At 57.1% G+C, this 17,769-nt stretch overlaps 4 protein-coding genes across 4 annotated transcripts; all 4 read right to left on the reverse strand.

Moving 5' to 3' along the window:
• Positions 1 to 1,974: 1,974 nt before the first annotated feature.
• Positions 1,975 to 3,117, reverse strand: LMJF_19_0160 (putative aminopeptidase; the record flags this gene model as incomplete). The annotated part of the gene is made up of 1 exon (XM_001682541.1): positions 1,975 to 3,117. The coding sequence occupies one exon, from the start codon at positions 3,115 to 3,117 to the stop codon at positions 1,975 to 1,977; it is 1,143 nt and encodes a 380-aa protein (XP_001682593.1).
• A 1,519-nt stretch (positions 3,118 to 4,636) lies between these two features.
• Positions 4,637 to 9,112, reverse strand: LMJF_19_0170 (conserved hypothetical protein; the record flags this gene model as incomplete). The annotated part of the gene is made up of 1 exon (XM_001682542.1): positions 4,637 to 9,112. One exon carries the CDS (start codon positions 9,110 to 9,112, stop codon positions 4,637 to 4,639), a length of 4,476 nt encoding a protein of 1,491 aa, XP_001682594.1.
• A 4,771-nt stretch (positions 9,113 to 13,883) lies between these two features.
• Positions 13,884 to 15,107, reverse strand: LMJF_19_0180 (putative mitogen activated protein kinase; the record flags this gene model as incomplete). Its single annotated transcript, XM_001682543.1, has 1 exon — positions 13,884 to 15,107. One exon carries the CDS (start codon positions 15,105 to 15,107, stop codon positions 13,884 to 13,886), a length of 1,224 nt encoding a protein of 407 aa, XP_001682595.1.
• Positions 15,108 to 16,707: 1,600 nt separating this feature from the next.
• On the reverse strand, positions 16,708 to 17,199 carry LMJF_19_0190 (conserved hypothetical protein; the record flags this gene model as incomplete). Its single annotated transcript, XM_001682544.1, has 1 exon — positions 16,708 to 17,199. The coding sequence occupies one exon, from the start codon at positions 17,197 to 17,199 to the stop codon at positions 16,708 to 16,710; it is 492 nt and encodes a 163-aa protein (XP_001682596.1).
• Between the last annotated feature and the right edge of the window lie 570 nt (positions 17,200 to 17,769).

Below are 17,769 nucleotides of genomic sequence, written 5' to 3' on the forward strand. Positions count from 1 at the left end.
TGGAGGTGATGGTGAGTTCGATACAGCGCGGTGGGGTGGGGGAGAGGAAAGAAAGCAATGCGCAGAGGGGTAAGGGGAGGGAGGCGCAGTGCAGTGTATAAACAAACGAGCAAAAGTCTTCGAAAAAAAAAGAAGCACGGCAACCTCAACAGAACAGACCTTTCGGGAGGAGAGAGCGCTTGATGTCGATGGTGGGGATACGGGACAGGGGCCCTTGCCAAAGAGCTCACGGGGGTGGCGGTAGCGAATACAGCAAGACACGGCGAGAAAGAGCGATGGAGGCAACACTAATGGGAAAGGGGGAAAGGAGGAAGGCACACAAACGTCAAAACAGTCCAAGGAAGCAAGAAAACTGTAGCGGTTGAGCGCCGAAAGCGAAATACCCCGCTGTGTCCAGCGAGCGGGAGAGGAGTCCACGCGGTGGGCGTATGTAGACGTGAGGAATCGCGCGCTTTGCCCTTTTCTGCTGGCGTTGTGTTGCGTGCGTGTGACTCTACTCTCCGCGTATGCAGAGGTGGACGTGGCGATGCGTGTGTGTCTTAGTGGACGTCGAAGAGATAAATCTCTCTGTTTTCGCCGGTACCTATGAATGAGTGGATGATCGGGCGTACTCGAGTAAGCTGCGCACACGCACGTGTCAGGGGGGGGGGGGCGAGGAAACGGCGTTAGATGTTGCGCATTCAGACCGATGAGTGTTGAATGGGTGCGCACAGGAATGCAGCCCGCGCGTAAAGCAGAAGAGAAAATTGAGCGAAGGGGAGTAGGAGTGATGGAGAAAGCGACAGGTGCGGTGTGCACCAGGGCCAGAAGATTGCAACGCTCCACACTGCATACGCATCACAGGTAGGCGCCGTCTACGTACGCGCCGTCCTCTCCGCCCCCCCCCCTCCACACACACACACACGTGGAACTCGTAAAACGTAGCGATGCAAAGGAGTCCTTGTGAATGACCGTGACGATGGCGGTAAGATGGAAACAGGTCACCTTCTTTTTCGCTGGCTCCCTTTCGCACCCTGTGGTTGCGCCGTCGGGTTTCAAAACATGAACAACACGCACAAGCACACCCACACACACGATGGGCAGAAGCCGCGCAAACCAGCACACATTTTTAGCGCTCTCCATGCCGTATCGCTGTGTCGGTAGTTCGTTGTGCGCCTCTTGTTATCATATTTTTTGTCTGCGGCTTGATTGGCTTCTTGCTCGTGCACTTCATGCCTTCTTAGGAAGACTCGCCCGCATTGCACGCTTAGCACACACACACACACACACACATACACCAACAAACGCATGTACGTACGGAGACAGGTACACGCAGGCGTCATACAGAGACACACGTGATGAGTAAAAGGGGAGACAGCAAAAAAAAACACAAAAAAGAAGAGGAGAGAGAGACAGGAAGAGAAGGGGGTACACGAGGGAGGGAAGGAGTGAGAAAGCGCTGGCGACACACAACTGCCGAATCCTTCCCCCTCTGTTCTCCGCCGTTCCGATGCGCTTTGCATAGACCCCGCCCGCTCAACACGCACAGGCACGATCGCTCTGTGCGCCCCGCCGCCATTCTCCCTCCGCCCCTTCCAATGAGAGACGGAGGAGACGCACGCGCGCGTACCAAGCCAACGACGAATACACACTTCATTTTTAGTTTGCGTATTGGTTACTTATGTTCCTGTTTACAGAAAGAAAAGAGTCGCAGAGATCGAGCCTCTTTTGTACTCGTAACACGCCCCCCCACACACACACACACCGCGCTCCCTACCGTGCTCGCGTATGCACAGGCATGCGAGTGGGCCGTTTCTCCCCCACGCGCCTCACCACACTCCGGCAGAGAAGCCAGCGTCAGAGGAAACGCGGAGATTAGCGAAGAAGGGGAACAGAATGGGTGCCTCCTCGTCCGCAAACAGCACACGTGTACGCCTCACAAGAGGCGTACGCCTACGAAAGCTCGCAGTACAGCGTCACGGATGCCACGGCCGTCTACTTCGCCGCCTTCTTCTCTAGCGACAGCGAGAGCTTGTTCGTCGCAAGCAGCATCTCGTCCGTGTATGGCTCGAGCGCCGGGGCCTTCTGCGGCTTCAGGCCGGTAATCGGCTCAATCTTCTTGTTGCTGATGAGCACCGTAATCTTGAAATGGGCGACGACCTCGCCTTCCTTTTCGAAGAGAATAGGGTACGGGATGACAGCACCGTGCTTCGCCATCTCGTTGAGACCGAGGCGGGCCTTCTTGGCCTCCAGGTTGCGGATGGCAAAGGGGAAGGTGGCATACTTGGAGTCGATTTCCTTCTGAACCTCCTTCGCGCTTTCCATTTTCACAGAGTAGTTGGAGTCCAGAGCCACCTTGAACACGCACGGCCGCGCATCGCGCTCCTTCAGCTTGCCCTTGCCGGAGGTCATGACAATGTCTAGCGTCCACACCTGCGCTTTCTCGAGATCGTAGTCGTGCACCATGTGCTCCGCGACCCTGCGCTGCGGGATACAGCGGTATCCGTCTATGATGTAGCGCTTCATCATATGCGAGAGGACGCCGTCTACCGGAGTCACCTTGTAGTGCTCCGCAGCCTTCTCAACTACGTCTGTCACCTGGTAGATGGTCGTACCGGGACGCATCTGGCGCAGCGCCGTGTTCAGGATGTTGTACGCCGCTGTAATGACGCGCGCCGCCTTCTCGTCCTTGCCAAGCTCATTGTCCTCTGTCACCTGAATGGTGTGCGCGACGACGGCGCAGTAGCCGTCCACGTGGATGCCCAGGTCGTAGTGCACGACGTCACCCATCGCGATCTCTTGCTGCGTCGTCTCGTCCGACACGCCAGGGCTGTTGTGGCATACGCAGTTGTTGACCGAGATGCAGGTCGGGAAAGCGATGCCTTTTTCCGTGCCTTTGAACATTGTCTTGACCTTGGCGGTGATGGTGTCATCACCGAGGCGGCACAGGTCGCACACCTTGGCGCCAGGTTTTGTGGCATCGATAAGCACGCGCAACGTTTCATTGCACCACGTTGCGGCCTTCTTGTAGCGCACCACCACGTCGGAGTTGTTGATGGTGGTGTCCTCCTCTTCTTCATCCTGCACCTCCTCGTCGCCGTAATCCTCCCACTCCTCCTGGTCAGCGTTCTTTGACATTTTTTTTGGGTGGGTGGCGTTCAGTTATCGGAGAGTCCGGAACGGCTGCTCTGTCGGCGTGCGGCTCTTTCACGTGCGCGTGCGTGTGTACGAAACAATGCTGAAGGGATAAAGAGTGAGGAAAGTGGTAGCGCCAATGCCCGCGGCAGTCAAACGGCAGTGATGAGCTCAAAGAAGAGAAAAGCAAAAAGGGAGTGCAGAAGGAAGCACACAAGTTCACCGCAAAGCATGCAGCGACGTGCGCGCATGAAATATTGATGTTGTGGCACGTGTGTCACACAGAAGAGCAAAGAGAGTGGCAAGACGGAAACTTCAGAAGTGATGAAAAGGGAATCGCGGCCGCTCATGAGGGAGGTGTCGCGCATCACCGTGCGTGAGCGGGGGGGGGCAAGAAAGGCAGGAGATGCGCACCTCAGCGATATGGTGAGCAAAACAGGGGGAAAGGGCCGAAGAGGAAAGAGGCGACGAGCGCAGCACGGAGGCGCCGCATACCATCTGACGCACCCAGCGCCGGCACCCCTCCTCTCATTGTGTCACTCGTACACAACGGCCGTGCGTTAAGCAAAGAGCAGATGCAATGCGCGTCGAGCGCACGTCACCCAACACCATCTTTCAGTGCAGCGCTGCAGCTGCGGAAGGTAGAGAGAGGGTGTTACCAAAGGTAGAAAGGAGAAGGGCGGTGTACACGCTTCCTTTCCTTGATCCTCATGCCTGAGCTGACTCCCACCTCCTCTCTACCGCAAGCCAGTTTGGCTGCTATGCACTCCTAAACAGACACGCAGTCACACAGACACCTCGCTGACACTCCTACAGACACATACGCACAAGCGGCCAGATCTGCTGCTTTGTTCGCCTCGGTTCTTCTCTGTTCAGGTGTGCAGCCTTCGGTGGGCCATGATTGACCTCTTCGCTTTTTTTGCCTTCTTTGCCTTGGGTGCTCGTTTTGCGTTATACACGAGCCCGTCAAGGTCGCACCGCCATCATCACACACGTCGAACAAACTGTGAAGCCCCTCACGCACCCGTGCTCGCAGCGTCCGCGCACGGCTTCGCTAGACACCAACCCCCTCCCCAAAAATTTTCCTTCTACAGCTTGAGCGCGTCTTTGCAAGGAGCAAGGCGGCTCCACAGGGGCCGACAGAAGAAGAAAATGTCGAGCAAGCCAAAAGAATAAGAGGAGGAAGAGAAAGTGAGAGGGAAGGAGAAATGAGGGGGAAAACCAGAGAAGGAGGGGGAGGGAGGGTGGGCGATACGCCGTCGCGCGCACGAACTCACGCACGTACGCACAGATGTCCATACGGCTTCCGACACCGACAGCATCGAGGACACACACACACACACAGCCACATATACATACACACACAAGTACACACGTGAAATGTGAATTGCTTAATCGGGAAAATTAATCAGTCATCACATAATAGGCCGAGAAACGCTTTAAAAAGGAAAACGCCAGAACTTCTTCACACACACAGCTGAGGTGGCGACGTGGTGTTCGTCCACACGCCTCGGTGTGGACTCTAGCTCTTTGCTGCATCCTCAACGGACGAGCGGGAGGAAACGCCCTTCCGGTGTGCCATGACAAACGTGTCGTTGCGCAGAGGTGGCGAGGTGCCCATGTCCTTCATCTCGTGCGTCGCTCCCTCGTCGTCCGAATCGTAGAGCGGGGACTGGGTGGTGTCCTCCGCTCTCGGCACGACTAAAGGGACGTCGCGGTCCTTGTTCTTCTTGGCACCACCCTCCACCTCCAGGTCCACCAGCGAGCATGGGTTGCGCGGCGGTGGCGAGTCGCCAGTCTCCACGCACACCGCCGTCTCCTTGCCGAAGCGCGAGTGCGAGAGGGTCGGGATGGTCTGCTGAACAGAGAAGGCGACAAAGCCGATGGTGGTAGGCGCGACGACGACGCAGAAGAGCGCGATGCTCAGGCCGGTGTAGTTGAAGGACTTGCCTGCAGACCCCGACACGGGCAGAGCCAGCGCTGGGTAGTCGTCTACGGTGGTTTGGTCGACCAGGTGCACGGCTTCCGCTTTGGCAAGGACAAACCAGGCCGTGGCGTTGTCGCGGCCATTCAAAAACAGAGGCAAGTTGGTGCCCTTTGCGAGGGTCTGGTAGAGCTGTTGCGTCGGCGTCAACGTCGACTGCGGAGCTGCGCCGGTTTGCAGCGCATCGTCGATGAAGACTTCAAAAGCGTTGTTGCCGAGGGAAGCCACCAGCGCCACCGTCTCCGGCACCTTGAGCTCCGTTGCAGCGTATCTGACGAGGGCGTACTGCGCAGCCTTGTAGTCGAGCAGGTCCGTGGACGAGTTGAGTGGCAGAAACGTCAACCGCAGTGACATGGGGTTGCCGGCAAGGTTGGTGGCGTTGGCGCTGAGCACCAAGTATGCGTCCACAGCGACAAACTCCGGATTCGCGCTGCTCGATGCCGTGGCGCACATCTTCAAGTACACGTTAGTGGCCCCGCTGCCACCCAAGGTCTGCGGCACCCACGCCGGCACCGTCATCCAGCGGCGCCCGAGGTCGTCTGTTTCAATGATCAGCACTGTCGCATACATAGCGGCAGCACCACACTGGGGGACGTCACTCCGGCTACTCGTCACTTGCAGGGAAACCCGCGTTATCGGAGGATCTTGAGGGTCCGTGAGAAGGATGCGCGTGTCAACCGGGGCCGAGACGGAGAGCTCGAGGTACGGGAGATAGAAGAGCGAAGAGAGGGTGAGCTGCGTGACCGTGATGGAGCGACCGCGGTGCTCCTCAAACGGCATCGGCGCTGCCGTGTTGCCGAACGTGTTCGCCGCGTAGCAGGGGTACAGTGTCGGTGATGCCACGCCTGCCGGAGCGGCGGCAATCAGCGACGCCTCGACTGTTACATTGGCGCTGCTGGGGGAGATGTAGCGAAGGGCTGCCGTGTACGCCGCGTCTATCGTGCACGTGGAGTCCATCCACACCAACTTCAAGAGGAGGCTCACGGAGGGAGAAAAGGTGCCCACCACGCCCCACGTCGCCGTCTGCGTTTGGTACAGGTGGATGCTCTTCTGGTTCGCCAGCGCGTCTCCGGTGGTGATCGCCTCGGCCTGGTACACCGTGACGCCACCATTGACGACTTTGATGTACGTGTCCGTCACACGCGCCCACGCGACGCCGTTGCGCACGCACACTGCATAATAACCCTCTGTCTTGGCAAACAGCAGCCCGCTCATGTCAATCACGGAGACACCGGCTGCCGTGCGCGCTACCATCACATCCGCGCCGGTGTGCACGCCGCCGCACATCGCGTTCCACGGCACAAACCCCACTACAACGCCGGAGACATCCGTGACGGGGCTCAGCGCGATCTGCGGGTGATTGCCGAGTACCACGGCAGCCGGGCCGTACGTTGCCCCGTCGTCGGTGGACAGCTGCAGCAAGCTGAACTGCTGGCAGTGCACAAAGGCAGCCGCAACCGGAACGTAGACGCCGTTCATCAACACAATCGCCCGCGTCTTGTACAGGTTGCCGGCCATGAGCACTGTGACACTGTCGGAGCCCACGAAGGCGCCATCTAACCGCTGCGGCCACACGTTGCGCCGAACGGCACCGTTGCACACCTCGACGTACGCCTGCTGCGTGTGAAGGCCACACGTGGAGGCGCTGCCGCATGGCGTCCACTCCGTCCTCTCGATTCCTGCTTCATGCATCCACTTGCGTCGGCCCCGCACGTACGACGCCAACTCCACCTGTGACCCGGTCGACACGAACATGGACGTGCCCGTCTCGTTGTACAGCCCGGCACAAAGCGTGTACACGCCCACAGACGCCGTTGGAATGGCGATGTACTGCTGAGTGTCGTACGACTGAATGCGGGCAGTGTAGCCGAAAGCACAGCTGCCGTCTTGAGAGATACGCACCGCTGTGCCGGAGCCGACAGAAGCGAGGCGGCTGCTGCGCACGGAAAGCGGCACTGCGTCGTACTCAGGGCCAGAAGAGAGTACCAACATGCGGGAGGCGAAGTCGCTGACGCCAGCCATAGACATCAGCCAGTTCGTGGGCTGGACGACCGTGTAGTCAATCCGCACGTACTCGTCGTCGGCGCACAGTACACCGTTCGTCTGCTGCAGGTAGAGCGGGAAGGCGAATTGCATGGCGCCATTCGCGGCGTCCCGCGTTGCCTCCTGCTTGAAGCGTCGACACGCGCCCGCCTTGCCCGCCGCGGTGGCGCCTGCTTCGACTGCCACGAAGCGAAAAACGCGGTAGGCCTCTGACACAGTTGAAACAGCAGACAAGTAGGCGGCTATGTCGTCGGTGCTGGCAGGCGGACGCACAAACTCTAGTAAGTTCAAAGATCCACAGCTGCCGTTGAAGATGGTTAGCACGGGTGCCGTGGCGGCGGCCGCCGGCGGCATCGATGCTGCGGCAACGGTGACCGGCTTGCCGTGATACCTTACAGCAAACTTTGTGCTGGTGGAGGTGCGCCGCATGCACACGTAGCTGCCAGTGGGAACTTCGCTGCTTGCGACAAGGACGGCGCCCGGCACGGCGGAGGAGTCGCTGCTGCCGGTAAAGAAGCTCACTGGAAGCAGTGAGATTTTTGCTCTCTCCGAGGTGCAGTCCGGCGACGCCGACGCAAAAGCTGCGTAGGCGCCCCTCGCGATGCCTGTTGTCGTGCCGCCCTGCAGCCTGATCGGGATCGCCACTGCTGCAGGAAAGCTGGCAGCCGTGGTCATCGCAGCGATGCCCTGAATCACTAAGGGGGCCACAACAACGCTCTTGCCGTTGTAGGTAGCGCAGACGCTTTTGCGGCCAGCGTGCACTCGCGCCACATAGTTGCTCGGCACGAGGAAGCGCGCGTCATAGCGGGTGATGAAATACGGGATGGACGAGGGGGACGGCTTGCAGCGACTGCCGACAGCGCCGTTGTTGACCATCGAGAAGGACAGCGTGGATGTGATGACTTTGGAGACGTCCGTGGTATACAGCAACGCCGTACCAGCCCCTGCGAAGCGCACCGTCGCCAGGATATCCGTGCCTTCTAGGATAGACTCATCGCTCAGTACCACACCGATGGACATCTGCTGAAGGGCGATCAGCACCGGTGTGATGCGCAGCTGCGAGCCGACAACTAGGACGTCGGCGGTGTTTAGCGTAACCAGCGACAGCGCATGCGAAGTTACCACAGAGACGTTGTACAGTTCATGTGGCACATGAAACGAAACGGAGGCGGCAGTCGCATCCGTGAAAAGAGCGGATACGGGTCCTGTGGCACCAAACCGTACCGCGATCACGGTGCTCGCTGCCTGCAGCGCTTGCATGCTCTCCACAAGGGTCGCCGTCGCCGGAAGGTAGACCACATTCGAGGTGAAATCCATCACATCCACCGTCGGCACTGCAGCGAAGACGACGCTCCTCACTGTCTGCATAACCGACGACACCGTTGGCAAAGATGGCGGCGGCGCAGCGGTGGTGGAGGTTGTCGGATAAGGAGCCGGAGTTGTCGTCGTGATAGGCGACGCAAAGCTGCTGGAGGCTGAGCCTTCTGATTGAAATGATGACGACGATAGGTGAGGGTTGGCCGTCGGTGCGGGTGTTGTTGTGGTGGTGGAAGTCATCGTTGTGTTCGGTATTGGCGTTGTCGTCGTCGTCGTTTCCGCGTCTTCGCGGCCGTCGGTGCAGAGGTGACTCCACGTAAAAGGCATGGAGACGGCGGCCCACGCGCCGTTCTTCCGGAGGATGAGGCGGTAATGGGCGTCAGACGGAGCTTGGAAGCCGGGCGGCATCCACGTAGCGACCTCGCCGCTCTCCCACGTGACAACGCCATTGGTGACTGTAGCAGGAAGGATAGCAAATGCGATGCCGTTGTCGATTAAGTGCTGCACCCCCTTGTCGTTCTCACTGGAGGAGTGAATTACATAGCCTGATGTGCCGGCTTCGCAGCCGCCAAACACTGTGGTGAGGGCAGCCTCGCTCCTCGCCAGCAGGCAGCACAGTAACAACAGCAGAGCAGCAAGTGCGCGTCGGGCCATGATGCACGTGGGTGGGTCGATATAATGGCAGACACTCAAAACGAGAGGGGAACGGGAAGAGAGAGACACTTCTCCGCAGTAGGGGGCGGAGGCAACGAGTGAAAGCGAAGAAGCGCAAACATAAGGGGGTATACGCGTCCGAAGGGGCGGGGTATAGGCGCTGCACTCTCTTTTTCCGTGTCTGTCTCGACTCCCGCGCTCACTCGACGTTGCTCTACCCGATGTGCCACACAGCAACGAAGAGTGAAGGTGCGATAAAGAGGACAAGCGAAAACAGCGACGGTTGCTGACACACCAGTACAAGACGAAGGGTTCTCGAGATCCCGGGCAAGAGTACGCCCCTCCCGCCTCTCCTTCCCCAATTTGCCGTCTCTCGCGGAAGGGGCGCCAACTCGCGTTGGCGAAACGTGGAAGGCAGAAAAAAAAAAGAGACAAGACCGATCGCAGCAGCTGGAGGGAACTGTGCAAGAAAAGGGGCACAATCAGAAATAGCGAAAAGATATGCTTGAGGGAGATGCAGCACGGCAGTATTACGGCCAATGATGCGTGTATGAGTGAAAGACTTCGTTTTGATGAGAATGTCGGTGCTGTGTTAAGGTGAACAGCAGAAAGACGTGCAGCGACGGCAGAGACAACGAGGGAAGCTGAGGTGGGGCGTCTGTGAGTGGTGTTTAGCAGTGAGGCAAGATTTCTTGCATAGACGTCACCGAAAGCCCCTTGAAAAACATAAAGAACGCGGAAGACAGACAGCACCAACGCTTTGCTGCCGCTTCTCTACTCTTCACGTTTTTTTTTGCCTCTGCCGCTGCACCAGCCGCCGATGGGCAAACAATGTGCCCCTCCCCCGACCTCCTTACACGCTCACCCGCGCGCACGCCTGAACGAGAGGTCGAAAAGGGAACGAAGAACGTCGTCGCTCACCCTCGCAACGTGTGTTGCATTCAAGTGTGCCAGTACAGTGGATAATGGAAAGGCACGCCTCGCACGTGACAAGTGTTGCGTTCAGCAGAGGGGTGTGGGAGCGAGAGAAGAGAACAAATATGCGTGTCCCTGCAGCAGCCCTTGTGCTTATTTTTTTTTGCTTGCTTGTGTTGATCTCCTCCTGCCTGAGTGCTTGTCTACGACCCTTGTGCCTTCTGCTGCGCTAGACGGTGTCCGTTCGACTCACACAACAGCGCTGTCGTGGAGCGATCAGCACTTACGCGGCCCTGCGTGGTGCCCTCTGTTCCTACAAACAAAGGGGGGACAAAACAAATACAAAAATCGCCTCTCGGCGGGATCCGCCTATGAGGAACGAAAGTAATGCACTCTTCCTGCGCGACGCCGTAGTTTTGAAGGCGGGGAAGTGGGTAATGTTGTATCTGCTGCCAGTGGACAAGAGAAACGAAAGGCTCGATGGCATGCAAAAGCGAGAGGCAGACACGGAGCGAGAGACGGTGAAAGTGGTGAGGGAGAGCAAATGGGCGTGCACGGCAACACACAAAAGCAGGTGGAAGTGGAGACTCTGATGACGCCATCGCGAGTAGCTCACAAGGGCTTTCACTCGCCGACTTCGGTGAGAGTAGCTGCAAAGAGTGGTGACGCAGTTTTCAAGCTGTAGCCCCCCATCCCACACCCTTCCTGACACCTGTGATGTTCTCGCATGGAGCTACCTGGAAGTACACCGAAAAATACGTTAGGAGCTGGGGCCGGTGCTGCCCCTGGCCCCCTGACCTGCCGTTGGGGTGACCCGTGTGAGATGAACGATGAAGGTATAAGAAAATGCTCTTGCCCCGTGCTACTATCGCGTGTGTGTTCTTAACTGTCAAACATTTTGTGCACAGTTAAGCTGAACTCGGTTGAACATCATCCGTCTCCTTCGCGCTTCCTTTGTCATGTCTGTGTGTTTGTGCGCGGTGCCGACTCCTGCGCTCACACTTGCTTGCAGCACTCCACCACTTCAACGCTGTCATTATTTTTTACCTTGTGTTCTCGCCTTCCGTTGGTACTCCTGCTACATCTTTACGTGAAGCAAATCGCTGAGGAGGGGGTGGGAAGAGTGACAAGAAGCCCCGGGCACAAAACGCAACAGAGGGAAAGGCCAGAGGCACCAGAGCAATCGAAACCCATAAACGGCGAAGAGAGACGGGAGGCAGGAGAACCACATACGCACGAGGCCCAGACCAGAAAGGAGTTGGCGGAGAGGCGAAGCTTTCGTTTCCGACGCGCCCGTCCTCCGCCATACAGCACGCCGCACCACTCCACCCTACCCCTCACAGTCAGCCACAGGCCCCCGTTCCGCGGGGTGCGAAGCAGCGCCAGAAGCGCGTTACAGCAATGCGCCGACACAGTCATCGGAGCACCGTCTCTGCCTCAAACTCTGCCCACCCCGCCCACCAAGCAGGTTGCCTCACAGTCGCTTCCCGTTATGCTGCTCCCCACATAGCGCACCACACTCGGGGTGGCACACAGGCGGCCCGCCAGCAGGGCAGTGAGGGCCGGGCGAGATACGCTCGAGTCACGCCCACACTCTAGCCATCATACGGATGGCACAAATATGCTCGCTCTCACAGGTCGCCCCGACGCAGCGCCATCCAGCACCCGGCCGCCAACATCAGTAGCGATAAGTCGCTCTGACCTCCCACACGCCGTCGGTGCCTGGCCCTATCAGCAGCAGAAGTGCTTCGGCATTTGGCACGGACAGAGGCGGGGGCTGCTCGGCCTTCCCACAGAGTGGGGGTACTGGACCGCGGATACCACGCACTGAGGCGTTCCCTCCCACCGCCATCAGGGAATGTAATGGGTTTGATCGACGAAAAAAAGAAGGGCAGATCCGCGAGCACCCAAATCATGCTCGCAAGTAAACACGTACAACTGCTCACAACGAAAAACGCGAGTTTAAAAAACGAAAAAGTGAAGAAGAGACAGAAGAGCGGCAGAGCAAGCGTGGAAGAGGTAAAGATAGAGCGCTCCAAAACAGACAACAAAGAGGCCCAGAGGAATATGGAAGAGTGCACCGTCGAAGGCGGTGGGAGACTTTGGGAAGAGCACGGCAAAGCATAAAGGAAATGAGGAAAGAAAAAGATGAGCAGTCAAGTCGAGCAAACACCCACAGAAAAGGAGAGGATGGGGAGATCTACTACACATATAATCTCTTCTGTTCCCTTTTAGCAGGTTTCGAATGCAATCTCCCAAGGCACGTGCTGACGGTTCTGTGAAGCGAAGCAAGGGATAAAAAAAAAAAAATAGGGGCGATATAAGTATATATCGCCTCTATACCTGTGCGTGCGCGCGTGCGTGTTGGCAGACCCTGTGCTGCTTTCCACCTGCGACGCCTGAAACCATCAAAGGAAAACAGATAGAGCCCACGGACACCAGCACAGGCAAACATTTGAGTAGTACAAAAGGGAGAAGCCGTACGCAGGCAGCACGCTGCATGCAGTGCTGCCGCAACACAACAACGGCAGCACATAGATGGACGAGAGGTGCCGAACCAGAAAAGAGTAAAGCGAAGTCGAGAAGCAAAGAGAGAGAAGCGACCACCACATTAAACAAACGCATACACGCACCCTCCGCGTGAGGAAAACAGGTGAAGAGAACAAAGTCGTCGCCACTTGGTTTACCACCAACATTACTCCCAAGCCACCACATCTATATAACGCACACGCTCTTGTGAATTCGCCGTTCTCTCTCTCTCTCTCTCTCTGCCTTTCCTTGTCTTCGACGTGCTAAAGCTGGCAAGCACCGGGAAAAAACAAAACAACAAAGAAAGGAGCGAGGGAGAGAGAGTCAACGATGAGGAACGTCGAAATACACGAAAAAAAGGATTGGTGAAGAAGGAAAAAGGCGAAAACCGAACGTGGAGAGGAGCGTAGCTTACATCGGACTGAGCTCACAAACGGATGCACTCACAGGCGGATACACATGAAACCAACAACGAAAAGTGTGGAATAAAAGACGTGAGTGAGAGACGAGAGTGAGAAAGTCAAAGAAAACAGAGCACGCAAAACGAGGAGAGAACTAGAAGAGACACAAGAGGGGGAGACGTGGAAGGAGTGTGGCACCAGATCAAGCCGGCGTGGCGTGGCGGGGGGGGGGTTGGTTTCTCTCCAAAAAGACGGGAAGACTCTGGGGTGTGAGGGGGAGGGGGCGTTGTCCCTTGAGACAGTCTACGAGGTACCGCAATGAGCTACGGGGATAGCAATGGAAAGAAAGCCTGAAAACGGGAGACCTCTCGATGTAGACGCAGTGAGCGCATCGAAGGAGGAAAAAATCAGCAAAACACCACCAAAAATAGTGAAGCACATAGTCAATGGAGCTGGTGGAGCAGCGGCAGCAGTGCCAGCAACTGTAAATCAGCTCGCACGCAGACACACACAAACATGGTACCAGAAGATGGGCTCTTTTTTTCTGATGAGTCTTCCACTGAGGGGCACACTATCCTCATATCCACAGAGTACCCCGTCTCCCATTCCATTCTCCCTTGCGATCGTCCACGCACATACATATACAAACACACACACAGACGCACGCGCGGCAGGACGGAGAGAGGATGAAGAGATGTGGATAAAGAAAACCCACAAGAGAAAACAACGACAGACATGATAGTGATGGAGAGAGGAGGGAGAGGGACACAATATCCGCCGCATCTCGCCAACGAACGGCACGAGAGGGAGGCGGGGAAAAGCAGAAACACCACCCTTCACGCAACACGCGCACACAGGGGAACTAGAAGAAAACCAACATGAGCAGGGGAGAGGGGCGCACACCTGTACGAATGTGTCGTTATGTCTCAGAAGTTGAACTCGTCGTCGCTGTCCGCTGCATTGGGAACGGAAGTCTTGCGCTGTGTTGTTACAGAGCGGACTATGTTGCTGCTAGTCACGCTTCCCTGGAGAGCACTGCTGCCCGAAAATGGAGCAGAGGTGCTGCTAACAGAGAGCGGGCTGCGATTCCCCTGGTTGAACAGATTAGCGTACTTGAAGAGGGACGCGTTCGAGGTAGTTGGTGGCGGGCTGCTGTTGCTGGTCAAGCCCACATTCGACATCGACTGCGCAGCAACCGCGCTGCTGGCGGCCATTTGAAACGGGTTGTGCGGCTGGCCGGTGGCGATGCCAGCGTACAGCGCAGAGCTGCCGCCACTGCCGGTGAAATACGGGTGTTGCAGGCACTGCGTCGCGGTGGGTCGCTCCGCTGGGTTGAAACGCAGCATCTGAGCCATGAGGTCCACGGCCGCCGGCGGTGCCGTGGTGAGGATGTGGCGCAGCGGCGTTGGCGCGACAGTTGGGAAGCGCATGTTCATGCGGCGCGCTAGCTGGTACCCCTCGTCCCACTCATTGGGGGCCGGGGAGCCGAGAACGGAGCAAATTTTAAACAGCTGGTCGCTCTCCGAAGTACCCGGAAAGAGAGGACGGCACAGGTAGAGCTCAGCAAAGATCACCGCGCACGCCCAGATGTCAACGGGGGAATTGTAGTGCGTCGAGTGCAGCACAAGCTCCGGCGCGCGGTACCACCGTGTCGACACGTACTCCGTGAACGGTGGGCGGGAGCGAATCTCCTTCGCGAGGCCGAAGTCGGCGACCTTCACCAAGTCGCCCGAGATGAGCAAGTTCTCTGGCTTCAGGTCACGGTGCATAAAGCCAGCCTTGTGGATCGCCTGCACCCCGAGCAACGTCTGGCACATGATACTGCGGATCTCTTTGTCACTAAAGGCCACTGTGCCGCTCATTTCATCGGCACGCTGACGCTGAATTTGAAAGATATTCTTTTCGCAGTACTCGAAAATCATGAAGAGCTCTGTCTTCTCGCGGACCACCTCCTTCAGCTTCACCAGGTTGGGGTGCTGCACCTTGCGCAGCGACTGAATCTCGCGCAGCTGCAGACACTCCTCCCAGCTGTGGAAGCGCTGCTTCATCTTCTTCACCGCCACAATTTCGCCAGTGCTCGTGTTTTGAGCTTTACTCACCGTTCCAAAGGAGCCGTCGCCCAACTGGCCCATCACCGTGTAGCGCTCCATCTCCCCTACCCTAGAAGGGGAGCGACAAGAGTGGACAAGCAACCAAAACCAAAAAAAACACCGGGATTAGAAAGCGAAACGGCCGCCGTGGGTACGATGCGTGTGTTGGAGAGAAGGAGAGAAGCTGAGCTGTACTCGATGGAGGCCGCATGCAAATGGCCTACGGAGTGGGCGATGATTACCTCCGTATGTATGCGTGTGTGTGTGTGTGTGTGTGTGCGAAGGGGTACGTGAGCCCACGTTGGCGCTGTAGTTGGAGGAAGAGGGAGGGGAGCACAAATGAAAAAGCGACAACGACGTGAGGCCGGAGAACGCAAAACAAAAAAAAATGACGGCTAATGATGGCTCCTGGGAAGGCGTTGCGATGGTGATCGATGTCTCTTTCTGTCCTTTTCGATTGGATCTTGATGTTGTTGCTGGCTCTCCTTCGTACTGTCCCCCCTCCACCACGTAGAATGACTACCTCTCACACACGTACGCAGTTTAGCACGCCTCCGTCAGGGCGTATGTCGCTGTGCCTGCACACGGGGATAAGTATGTCCGTGTGCGTATGTGTGTGTGTGCGTGTGTGTGTGTGTGATACTGGGAGGGAGTAAGTAGAAGGAGAACGGTAAACAAAAGGAGAGCAATGCAACAACGGGCACTTTCGCTGAATGTACATGAAGGGCGAGTAGGTGCGCGGGGCAGCAAAAAGGTATGATGCGACAGAAACCAAAGAGAGGGGGACGAGGGGGGTGACTGAAGAAGTCGAATGGATGGAGTTGATGAGGGAGGGAGCACGCAGGCAAGCGCACAGAAGCACACACATATGGCAATGAGTGGAGCGTGCGGTGTCGAGTCCTTCATTTTCTCTCGTGTTGTTCATTTTGCTGACGCTGCTACCATTACATCGCCTGTGCGCATCCAGCCTGCAGTCAAACCAAGCAGAGGAATAGGAAGCAGGGGCGGGGGTGGCGAGATTCTCGAATCTCTTCCGTGTGTTTTTTTTTTCGTACGTGACGCTTTGAAGGCAGAATTTCACTTTCGCTCTCCAGCGCACAAAAAGTCTCCGCCCACTCTCACTCCTCTCCTCTCTTCGCACACGCGCCTCCTCACCTCCCACGATGATTGCGCACGCACCCACGGGGCGCTGAGCACGGTTTTCGCTTATCTTCAGAGAGAAATGATAACAACAAAACCACGTAGAGAGAGAGAGCGGCCACAAAAAAAAAGCGGAGGGAAGTGAAAGGCCTCAGCAGCGCGTCATCACGCACTTTTTATTCGTCTCCGAATGGCCACTGATTTTTTTTTCGTCTCGTTTTCTCCGTTCACGTTGATGACGACTTCGTGCGCGCATTTCGCTGTTCTCGCCTCCTCTTGTTTTTTGTTCGTGTAAACCACAACATGCACGCGCTCACACGCACACACAATGAGGAAGAGACTCGATGAAGACGAACGCTTCATATAGTCACTCTCTCCAATATCTTCGCCCTTCGTCTTATTCAGCTCCCTCGCGCCAGCTCGCAGGTCAGAACCAGGGTGATGCAGTGCGCAGTCACCGACAGCCGACAGGGCGCTGCTGCCGCCGGAAAGAGAGGAGCGCGTGCCTCATTCCGTCCGCCTACTCCTGAGCCTTCGGAGCAGGACGAGTCTTGCCCATCGGCTCGCCAGCCTTGGCGCCACGCAAGTGCACGCCGAGCGCCTTCTCCATCTTCACAATAACTCGCTCTTCCTGGACCGCCTTACCGCTCTCGTACTCGGCCACTACAGACACACGCTCAGAAATGCGCTGGGCGAGATCCTGCTGCGACCAGTTCAGAGCCTGGCGCTCCTTCATAATACGCACGCGGAGGTGCGGGTCCACCTTCTTCACCTTCAGCGTCTCGTTGTCCTCGTCGAGCTTCTTCGCGTTCGCGCCCGCGCTGACGGTCTGCTGGTTGAAACGCTGATGTTCCTTCCGCTGGACCTGCACGTTTTGACCGCTTTGCATTGCACGGTTAGCATCGCGCTCCGTCACTTTGCGAGGCTGCGCCGAGCCACCGCTGCCGCGCTGCTGGAAGTTGAAGCGCTGCTCCTCCCAGTCCTGGCCCGTTGGAATAGCTCCCCTCGGCATTTTTTGTCGCTTACCGTTGATAGAAGTAGTTGTCTGAGAAACAGTGTGTCGTGTGTGTGTGTGTGGGTGGGTGTGTACAACAACAGAAGTACCCCAGCAAAAATGAGGTGCGGCTGTCAATGCGAAAAGCAAAAAAGAATATGTCCGTGTGATGTGTTGGTGCTTACACAAACACGTGAGTGGATGTCGGTAGCTGTGTTCGCTTGCGAGCTGAACAATTCTGAAGTGCGACACATGCAAAGGCGCCCAAGAGAGGAGAGAAAAACAAGAAGTCGTGAAGAGGAGAGCAAGGGGGTGCGGAGTGATAAAGAATCAGTAGGAGAAATACAGAAAGTGCAAGTCGGCGTCATATCGTGCGACTGAAACTGGTAACACCCGTGCATCATCGGGAAGGGGAGGTCACCGACCGAAGTGGCGAGAATTCTCAGACGGGGGGTGGGGTGCTACGCACCAATCCGAGGATAAATGGAGATACGCACATTGCGAGAGAGGGGCTCGCAGGTTGCCCTCACAGACATCTCCCTCCGCGGTGTCGGATTTTGGCGCATGAAACCCCATCTGTCTTCTCTG

Source organism: Leishmania major, chromosome 19 (assembly GCF_000002725.2).
Source record: "Leishmania major strain Friedlin complete genome, chromosome 19".
NCBI classification, from domain to species: Eukaryota; Euglenozoa; class Kinetoplastea; order Trypanosomatida; family Trypanosomatidae; genus Leishmania; species Leishmania major.